The sequence below is a fragment of the Sus scrofa genome, chromosome 14, assembly GCF_000003025.6.
Source record: "Sus scrofa isolate TJ Tabasco breed Duroc chromosome 14, Sscrofa11.1, whole genome shotgun sequence".
Classification (NCBI taxonomy): Eukaryota; Metazoa; Chordata; class Mammalia; order Artiodactyla; family Suidae; genus Sus; species Sus scrofa.
In genome coordinates this window covers 141,339,731-141,349,170 of record NC_010456.5, presented here as the reverse complement: position 1 = coordinate 141,349,170, position 9,440 = coordinate 141,339,731, and the positions used below count along the sequence as shown (strand labels likewise).

Genomic DNA, 9,440 nt, shown 5'->3' with positions numbered 1-9,440 from the left:
TGCTCTCAGGTCTTCGGGCTGCTGGAAGGACGCCACCGAGCGGGGTCCGCTAAAGGCGGCGCGGACCGGGGGACAGGGACGCGGGCACCGACCGGCGCCGGAGCCGCCCCCCCTGCGGCCGCCGCTCGGCCCCGGCCCCACCCCTTGCCCCTCCTCCCGCCCCGCCCCGTCCCCACCCCTTGCCCCTCCTCCCGCCCCGCCGGAACCTGAGCGCTCCCCGCCTCCTTCCGCCCCCGACCGCGGCCCCGCCCCTTCCGCCGCCTGGTCGCGCGATGCCCGCAGTGGGCGGGGCGGGCCCTGACTGGCGCAGCCGGGGGGCGGCTCCGCTGGGCGGTGGCTCCGCTGGGCTGGCTTCCGGCAGTGGGGCCCCTCGTCCCGGGAGCGCCATGGCGACCCTGCGCGCCTTGCTGCCACGCGTCCGCGCCCCGCTGCGCGCCTGGCCCGGCTGCCCCGCGCTGCGCTCCTTGGCCTCGAGTGAGTGCGGGGGCGGGGGCGGGGGCGGGGGCGGGGGCGGACCCGCGGCGGGGGTCCCTCGGCAGCGCCCGGGACCCCCGGGCCTCAGCCTGGGCGCGCCGCTAGGCGGGACCCCGCCCCTGCAGGGGACCCGGCCAGCCTCGCAACCCCTCCCGGCACCTGCTGCCCGAGCTGGCGGAGCCCTGGGGTCACTAGCGCCTCAACTCCAGAGACCAGGGACCGAGAGCTCAGACCTCTGACCATTTCAGCGTTTGGCTGTTGGTTGTGAAATTCCTCAGACTTTAAGAGAAGGTGCGCTTAGCGCCTCTGGAGTAGGAAGGGGAAGCTCGTGCTGTCCCGCTGTGCCTCCTGCCCGGGCCTCCCCAGGTCCAGGCTTTCTCCTGGGCTCTGGCCTTCGGATTCGGCCCCTCCCCCCCCGCCGCGCGCCCCTCCTCCTCTCTGCCGAGCACCTCTGCCCAGTTCCCCGCGGCAACTCTTGCCCACGTCGCTGAGCTGGGGAAGAATTCCCGCCGCCTCTTCCTTCACTTTTGGTCCGCTGACAACCTAACTAACAAGTGTTGGTTTTAAGTTCTCTTTGGCCACCTGCTGCTGCATCCTAGCCTGTGATTAGCAGTTGTTTCCCGGGCTTGTATGTGACAGTCGTGCTGCCTTTACATGTCCGATTTCAGTTATTCCCCAACAAGCCAGTGGGATGGGTACTGCCTCCCTCTTTCGCTGTTCAAGAAAGCAAACCACCTTGGTTAACCTTCTTGTCTGGGCGAGCAGCCCCTGTGGGCCTCCGCAGTTGCCTTTGCCTGTGTGTGCCTCCCCCCCCGATTCCCCCCACCCAGGGGGGCCTCCCCGCAAGGCTGGAAGCGTGCAGTGTGCAGCTTCATTCCCCGCACCTAGTGGACCTTTGTTGAAAGGAGTTTCCTGGAGTTCCCATCCTGGCACAGTGGTGAACGAATCCAACTAGGAACCATGAGGTTGCGGGTTTGATCCCTGGCCTCGCTCAGTGGGTTAAGGATCCCGCGTTGCTGTGGCTGTGGTGTAGGCCGGTGGCTACAGCTCCCATTAGACCCCTAGCCTCGGAATCTCCATATGCCACGGGTGCGGCCCTAGAAAAGGCAAAAAAATAGACCGAAAGAAAGAAAGAAAGAAGGAGTTTCCTTATCCCAGATTTGCAGAATCGCAGGCTGTCTTGTCTAGCGCAGGTTCGGGGAGGTGCTGACCCAGGCGTTCAGGAGAGGGAAGGCTGCTGTTCATTGCTGTTACTTTTTAACTGAAGGCAATGTTCCAACATCTCTGGAAGCAGAGAGCACTACAGAAGCCGCCTGCGCAGCTGCGAGCTGAGCAGGGGCCCTCCGGGGTCCTGTCGGGCCACTCTGCGCACTCGTGGGTGCATCCCCCAGTCTGCTGCCCCTGTGAGTGGCAATCCCTTGTGGTCCCCGTCCCCAGGCGCACACTTTGAGCACATCGTCGTCGCAAAGAAGGGGAAGAGCAGCAATGTGGGGCTGATCCAGCTGAACCGCCCCAAAGCACTCAACGCCCTCTGCAAGGGCCTGATCTTGGAGCTCAACCAGGCACTGCAGGCCTTCGAGGAGGACCCAGCCGTGGGCGCCATCGTCCTCACAGGCGGGGAGAAGGCCTTTGCAGGTGAGGTGGGCAGCGTGGTGACAGGCCAGCCAGGTGCACGATCACACCGTGGCGTGGTAGCGGACCTAGAGATCTGTGAACGCATCAGGAAAGTTGCATAGCACGGGACGGAACCCGGAGCTGCCTGGAGAGGCTACTCTGATGCGTGGCGCTCTGTGTGTTCAGAGGCATCAGGTCTCGTGTGCGCGCGACTGTTGAGGGAGCCCCGCCTTCTCCCTGCGCTGTTTCCCATCCACACCCCTCTGCATCCCCTCGTGTGGTGGTGTGGTGCTCCACCGCCGCCCAGCTGTGGTCCACGTGGCCATTGCCTGCAGCCCCCAGGGCCTAAACCTGCAGGGGACGCTCCATAGCCACCTGTTGGTGTGGGGCCTCTGCTCTGGTAACCGGGACCTCATTTCTGCCCCAGCTGGAGCCGACATCAAGGAAATGCAGAACCAGACCTTCCAGGACTGCTACTCCGGTGGGTTCTTGAGCCACTGGGACCACCTCTCCCGGGTCAGGAAGCCGGTCATAGCTGCTGTCAATGGCTACGCCGTGAGTGTGCGCCTCCTCCTTGCGTCAGGACACCCAAAGGAGTTGGACCTGTGTGTGTGCAATAGCACTGAGTTTTGCTTAGGGGAGGCCTCATCTTATCCCATGCTCGTGGGCCTTTGCTGCCGAGCGATGCCAAAGAGGCAGGAATGTCCAGGGGCGTTATAGCTCTGTCAGCAGGCGCTCAGCTGTGGGCCTTCGGATGGATTCCCTTGTCGGTAAAGCCCCCCCCCGTCCTTAGCGGCCCCTGGAACTGCCTGGGAGTGTCCTTCCCTCTGCCAGGTTAAGGGCACACGTGTTTGCTCTCTGTGCAGTTCTGGTGGCCTTCCAGCCTGTGCTGTCCTGTCACCTGACATCTTTTGCTACCATTGGCAGCTCTACACTTGGCACGTCAGGGTGTCCTGCGGGCACCTGGACCAGAGGCCCTGAGGCTGGCTGCAGCCTGTAGAGAAGGGAGGAAGGGACTCGGCTAAGGGTTCCTCAGTAAAGCTCCGAGACATCAGCAGGCAGTGGTTATTGGACAGTGTGCCCGCCACTTCTCCTCCTCTCTGTGGCTGCCTTGGAGCTCCCACAGCGGATGGAGTGGCCACAGCAGGTGCTGTAGGACCTGCAAAGCCAATAGCATGTGCCGTCTGGCCCTTTACAGTTTGCCAGCATCCACTGTGTAGGTAACGGACGGGAACAGTTAACTCCCTTTGCTCCCCTGTGTTACTCCTTGCTGTGCCCAGACTGAGTTTCATCTTAGTAGAAACTTTAAATAAGCAAATAGAGGGGGGTCGACGGGGCTCCCCTTGTGCTGCTGCATGTTGTTTTACAGCTTGGGGGCGGCTGTGAACTCGCTATGATGTGTGACATCATTTATGCTGGAGAGAAGGCCCAGTTTGGGCAGCCGGAAATCCTGCTGGGAACCATCCCAGGTAAAGAGCCGCGACGGTAGCAGAAGCGTTTCAAGTTGTTGTCTGAAACCTGCCCGCGTCTTGGGCACATGTGGGCTGTTCCAGTGACGCACAGAAGCACGTGGGGCTGTTGTGTGAGCCTGGACGGTGGCTGCCCGTCGGCACACGGAGCCCGCAGGGGCACGGCAGCCCTGAGAGGGGCCCGTGGCCTCAGAGCTTTCCGGCTCCTCTGTGATGGCCGGGCCTTGGGTCCAACTGCCAGGAAAGGCCCGTCACACCGTGGCTGACAGCCACACTGAGTCTCACTCCTGAGCCGCGTCTGTGGTGGATCCTCGTCGGTCAGCAGCTTGAAGGCGAGAACGCGGTGACCATGGCACTGAGAGCTCACGTTTCAGTGGCCAGAGCAGGAGCCAGGGTTCAGAGCAGGGAAGCAGGTGCCCCATGGGCAGGGTGACTGTTGGGCAGTGGCCAGCAGTGACGCCTCTGGCCCTCGGTCCTCCTGACATGGGTGTCCCGTGCGTAGACCTGGAGCCCAGGGCATCTCCGGAGCCAGTCGGGCCAGACAGGGGCCGCTGTGGGGTCAGGAGAGGGTGTCGGGTCAGCTGAGGGTGAGGGAAGCCCATGCGAGCTCCCTGACCCCCAGGTTCGTTCCGTCCCAGGGCCCGAGGTCCCCCTGTGTTGAGGCAGCAGCCGGGTCTGCTGGATGGTGGGTGTCTGCCTCAAGTGGTCCCTTTGGCTCGTTCTGGGGCCCTGGGAGTCACCGAGAGCAGATGACAGGGCCCGCCCTCTTTCCAGCCAGAGGGTGTGGATTGAGTGGGAGGGCGAGAGGGGCCATGGGGCAAAGGTCCTCGCAGGGCTGGGCACCCGCAGAGCCCTGAGAGAGATGGGCTCTTCCAGAGGCCCGGGAGGCGGGAGCCCCCTGCACACCTCGAGCGGAGCAAGCAGGGATCGCAGGCCGCCCCCAGCTGCCCTCTGGGTGGGCTTGGGTCACCGTCTGAGCTCCACGCATCTGTCCAGAGTCTCCTCCCTCCTGCGCGGTGCTGACACAGGGCACCCAGGGCAGCGGGCATGGGGGCCCGAGTGTGGCCCGGAGCCTCCCCTGAGGTTTCTCAGGGCTCCCCCCACTTCCCCACGCCCTGGTTCTGCCCACCTGCCCTGACCAAGGGGCCCAGCTTCGGCCCCTCGGGTCTTGCCAGCACCACATCTGGGCTCTTGGCTTGCGCTGGCTGCAGAGCCCGCCATGACCAGCAGCCCTCTGGCCTGCAGGTACAGGGGGCACCCAGCGGCTGACCCGCGCCGTGGGAAAGTCACTGACCATGGAGATGGTCCTTACTGGTGACCGGATCTCAGCCCAGGAGGCGAAACAAGCAGGTATGAGCGGGGCCGTCCGTGAGCTGCCCTCGGGGTGCTGAGCGGAGCGGGCGCTGTGCCAGAGGCTGCGGCGGGCAGTCAGCACAGAGCCTTCCGGGGTCCTGGGGGCGCAGGGGACTCACCAGCGTTGTCTTTTATCCACGTGCAAGGGAGTGACTGACCCACGCACACAGGCTGGAGAGTCATAATGAAACCGTTCGGCTTCCCGGGGCCAGCGTGAGCAATGGGGGGGTCTCTGAGCCCCTCCGCAGGCGCACCCTCTCCCTGCCTTCGGTGACCTGTGACAGTGGGAGCCCAGGGCGGCAGCCCCAGGGGACGCTGTGGACCCTTCCCTGTGTCTGCAGCCTCGTCAGCCCCTGGAGGACTCGCCGTGACCTGGAGAGAGAACCAGCTGTTTCTCCGGATCCTTTTTTACCTCTTTGTGTTTCAGGTCTTGTTAGCAAAATTTTTCCTGTCGAGACTCTGGTCGAAGAAGCCATCCAGTGTGCAGAAAAAATTGCCAGCTACTCTAAGATTGTCACAGCAATGGCCAAGGAGTCAGTGAACGCAGGTAGGGACTGCGCCCGGAGGAGCGCTGGGGTCGCACGGGGCTGCTTGTGAGCACCCACCACCCGGCTCTCCATGAGGCCTCGCCGCCGCCGGCACCAGAATTGTTGGGCTTCTCAGTGTTTCGATTTGGCCTCTTTGCGGAGCTCGGGTTTCTGCTTGCTCCCCTTGGAGGCAAACCCGGGGACAGGGCCGGCCCGGGGGACAGGCCGCTGGTGGGCAGCCCTGGCGTGCAGGGAGAGCCCGGGGGCCTGGCAGCCCTGCAGGAGCCAGGGCTGAGCAAGCTGAAGCTGCTCCTCTCAGCCGGCAGCTCCGCCATCAGCGCCCCCTCCTCAGAATCGTCCGAGGGTTCGCATCTCAGTGAGCGGTCCCGTGCCCAGGGTTGCTGGTCGAGAACCTCCCCCCGCCAGCCCTGGGCCCTGGCACAAACACGAGTGTGTAGAGCGCAGAAGGGGACGTGGTGCAAGGCCGGGGGCACCTGTCGCTGCTCAGCGCGGGCTGCCCAGCTGGTGCTTGCCACGGAAACGTGTCCACGAGCCTCAGGGTTGTGTCACCTGTGCCCCAGAAAGGGCCCGGGACGCGCTCTGATCTACACAGGCTTCCATTTCCTGGCTTTTGACCTTAGCTCCTCGTCATGCTTTTTGACTACAATTCTGTGGGCTCCCTCAGACCCTCCCGTGACTGGATAGCGTCTGCCGTCCCATCTTCATGTGGGGTCACCACGCCTCTCAGCTGGGCTGGAGCATTTGAGAAGGGAGGCTGTTTTGACTTTTTTTTTTTTTTTTTCTTTTTGTCTTTTTGCCATTTCTTAGGCTGCTCCTGCGGCATATGGAGGTTCCCAGGCTAGGGGTCTAATTGGAGCTGTGGCCACCAGCCTACGCCAGAGCCACAGCAACGCGGGATCCGAGCCGCGTCTGCAACCTCCACCACAGCTCGTGGCAATGCCGGATCCTTAACCCGCTGAGCGAGGGCAGGGACCGAACCCGCAACCTCTTGGTTCCTAGTCGGATTCGTTAACCCCTGCGCCACGACAGGAACTCCTGTTTTTGACCACGCTTGTGGCAGGCGGAAGTTCCCAGGGCAGGGATCAAACCTGCACCACAGCAGCAGCAATGCCAGGTCCTTAAATGGCTGAGCCACCAGGGAACTCCCAGGAGGCTGTTTTAAATCATGGTGACGTGAGAGTTCCCTGGTGGCTCAGAAGTTTAAGGATCTGGCATCGTCACTGCTATGGCTCAGGTTGACACTGTGGCTCAGGTTCAATCCCTGGCCCCATAACTTCTGCACGCTGTAGGCACGGCCAGAAAAAAATATCATGGGGGTTCCCATCTTGGTGCAACAGAAATGAATTCAACTAGCATCCATGAGGACACGGGTTCTACCCCTGGTCTCGTACAGCAGGTTAAGGATCCGGCATTGTTGTGGCTGTGGTGTAACCCAGCAGCCGTAGCTCTGATTGGACCCCTGGCCTGAGAACTTCCATATGCTGTGGGTACGGCCCTAAAATTCAAAAAAAAAAAAAAAAAAGAAGAAGAAGAGGCAATCATGATGAAGTCAAAGTCCCCATCGGTCTCCCAGGGGTGTTTCCTGCCTGTAAAACAAAAAAGTTCTACCTTCCCACGTCTGGCATCTCCGCTTCTCACGTCAGGGTTTTCTCTTTCAGCTTTTGAAACGTCATTAGCAGAGGGACTTAAGTTAGAGAAGAAACTCTTCTATTCAACGTTTGCCACTGTGAGTAAAAGCCTTGTTCAGATGGAGACACGCTCTTCAGCCCCAGAAGCTCCTGCAACTTCCCTGTAGATTTGATCGCTAAATACCGCTGCTCAGAACTGTCAGCTTTTCGTGTAGCTGGATCAGATGTGTTCTGTCACTGAGGAATGATTTTTGCAAATAAGTACAGTGTATGGAAATTCAGAAGTATAGAAAATTTTACAGGGTTATCTACTATTATAAAAGACCTTAGGAATTGCATCCTAAAACAGCAACCTCATATATACATATATAACATATACATCTATATAAAACATATATATACATCTATATAAGAAAAATATATATATTTATATATGTTTTTGGCCACGGCACGTGGCAATTCCCAGGCCGGGGATCAAACCTGCACCACAGCAGTGACAGCGCTGATTCCTTAACCCATGGCACCCCAGGAGCACTTCCAACAAGCTCCTTTGTTTAAAATGCAATCCCAGGAGTTCTCTTGCTGCAGCAGGTTAAGGATTCAGTATTGTCACTGCGGTGGCTGGGGTTACTGCTGTGGCTCGGGTTCAATCCCTGGCCCCGGAACTTTCTTATGCTTTGGGTGTGGCCAAAAATAAATAAAGTAAAATAAAAATGCAGTCACATTAAAAAAAAAAAAAAAAATGCAATCCGGTAACTTTCCTAGATACTTCCAGGCTCTTGGCACGGGGCTCAAGCGTATCCTAATGCTATCAGCGGGAGCCGTGGAGTTGTATCTTCTAGGATATCTGCCAGTAACATAGAGGAAGTCATTCTTTTAATAGGCATTAAAATTCATCTATCAGAAAGTCATCTCTGGGTATGTTGTAAAAGAAAGATTGGAAACGGCTTTGGGAGCTCTCGTCATAGCGCAGCAGAAACGAATCCGACTAGGAACCATGAGGTTGCGGGTTCGATCCCTGGCCTCGCTCAGTGGGTTAAGGATCCAGCGTTGCCATGAGCTGTGGGGCAGGCCGGCAGCTGTAGCTCCAACTGGACCCCTAGCCTGGGAACCTCCCTGTGCTGTGGGTTGGGCCCTAAAAGGAGAAAAAGAAAAGGAAAGAAAATGGCTTTGGCTCTTGAGGAGGTGCGCGCGCGGAGGAGGGTGCAGAGGTAGGGCCTGGACTCTCGGTCTCACGTCCTGACCCAGATGAGGACTAGCCGAGTAGGTGCTTTGGTGCGTGGCCCGGGATCATGCCTCTGAGCTTCTCCGGAGATGAGAGTCGATTGGACTTGCAGATTTATGGTTCCTGAATGACCCTCACCAGGGCAGGGCGGCTGAGTTTGTGATAAAGATACCCGGCCCCAGGCCGGCCCTAATGGGTCAGGGAATCCACACGGTTCCCAGTCTTTGAGCTGATCCCGCCGCAGAGCCCTGTGAGTGTGGACGGCCCGGGGCAGGGGGGAGCCCTGCAGGCAGCGAGCAAACCCCCGCCCAGGCAGAGCCTTGCACCTTGACTCAGGAGGAAGGTGACCAGGCATCTCTGCTTTCTCCTTCTCCCCCAGGAAGACCGGAAGGAAGGCATGACCGCGTTCGTGGAGAAGAGGAAGGCCAACTTCAAAGACCAGTAGGAACTGGCTGCCTCTGCCTTCACACCCCCACTCACAGGAGGAGAATGTAGCCTGTAGGTTTCAGAAGCAAATAAATCCTTCTCTTTTAAACACGGCGTCGGGGACCCACAGCTCCTCTCTGACGGTGCGGGGCTGTGTGGGCTCGAGCCTTCCTCCCAGTCACGCGGGTGGTGCAGCGGGCTTCAAGGTCAGGCTCTCCCCGGGGTCCGCAAGGCCGGGCCGGGCTGGGCGCTCTTCACCGGGGTTGATGGAAACGCCTGCTCACTGAAGCCGTGCCACCTGGGTTTGCGCTCGGCGACACCATGTGTGCTCAGTTCTGGACTGAACAAGCCGAGGTATCCGCGGGAGGAGGCCCTAAAGGTGAGGAAATTCGTGCGTTCGTTTAATTTTTCACACGCATGGGCAGTGGCCTCCAAAACCCTGGGTTCCGAGGGGCCGGTCGTGAGACGTCTGTGTCCAGGCCTCACCAGGACACCCTCATCCTAGCGGCTCAGCCAGAGGCCAAGAAAGGGCTCGACGCGGGAGCCACACGTGAGAGTGTCTCTGTGCATCTCAAAAGTCTGCACCCGCAGAGTCCCTAGGATTCCAGAACATGGCGGGGCCGGGGACCCCAGCCCCAGGCCCAGGGAGCCCCGGGAACAGGACCTTCTCCTCAGGCTTCGGGGAGACAGGGCCACACACATG

The 9,440-nt window shown here is 60.1% G+C and overlaps 1 protein-coding gene across 1 annotated transcript; it reads left to right on the top strand.

The window, feature by feature from the left end:
• ECHS1 (enoyl CoA hydratase, short chain, 1, mitochondrial) lies at positions 301–8,851 on the top strand. Its single transcript, NM_001190175.1, has 8 exons — positions 301–474; positions 1,912–2,109; positions 2,516–2,643; positions 3,458–3,557; positions 4,803–4,907; positions 5,338–5,457; positions 7,117–7,184; positions 8,691–8,851. The coding sequence occupies exons 1-8, from the start codon at positions 387–389 to the stop codon at positions 8,754–8,756; spliced, it is 873 nt and encodes a 290-aa protein (NP_001177104.1). The 5' UTR covers positions 301–386; the 3' UTR covers positions 8,757–8,851.

Bases quoted from the DNA above. Each gene is read 5' to 3' on its own strand.
- ECHS1 (NM_001190175.1), top strand. From the start codon at position 387: ATGGCGACCCTGCGCGCCTTGCTGCCACGCGTCCGCGCCCCGCTGCGC. The intron at 475-1,911 runs GTGAGTGCGGGG...CCCCGTCCCCAG, and splicing joins GCTGCGCTCCTTGGCCTCGA to GCGCACACTTTGAGCACATC. The intron at 3,558-4,802 runs GTAAAGAGCCGC...TCTGGCCTGCAG, and splicing joins CCTGCTGGGAACCATCCCAG to GTACAGGGGGCACCCAGCGG.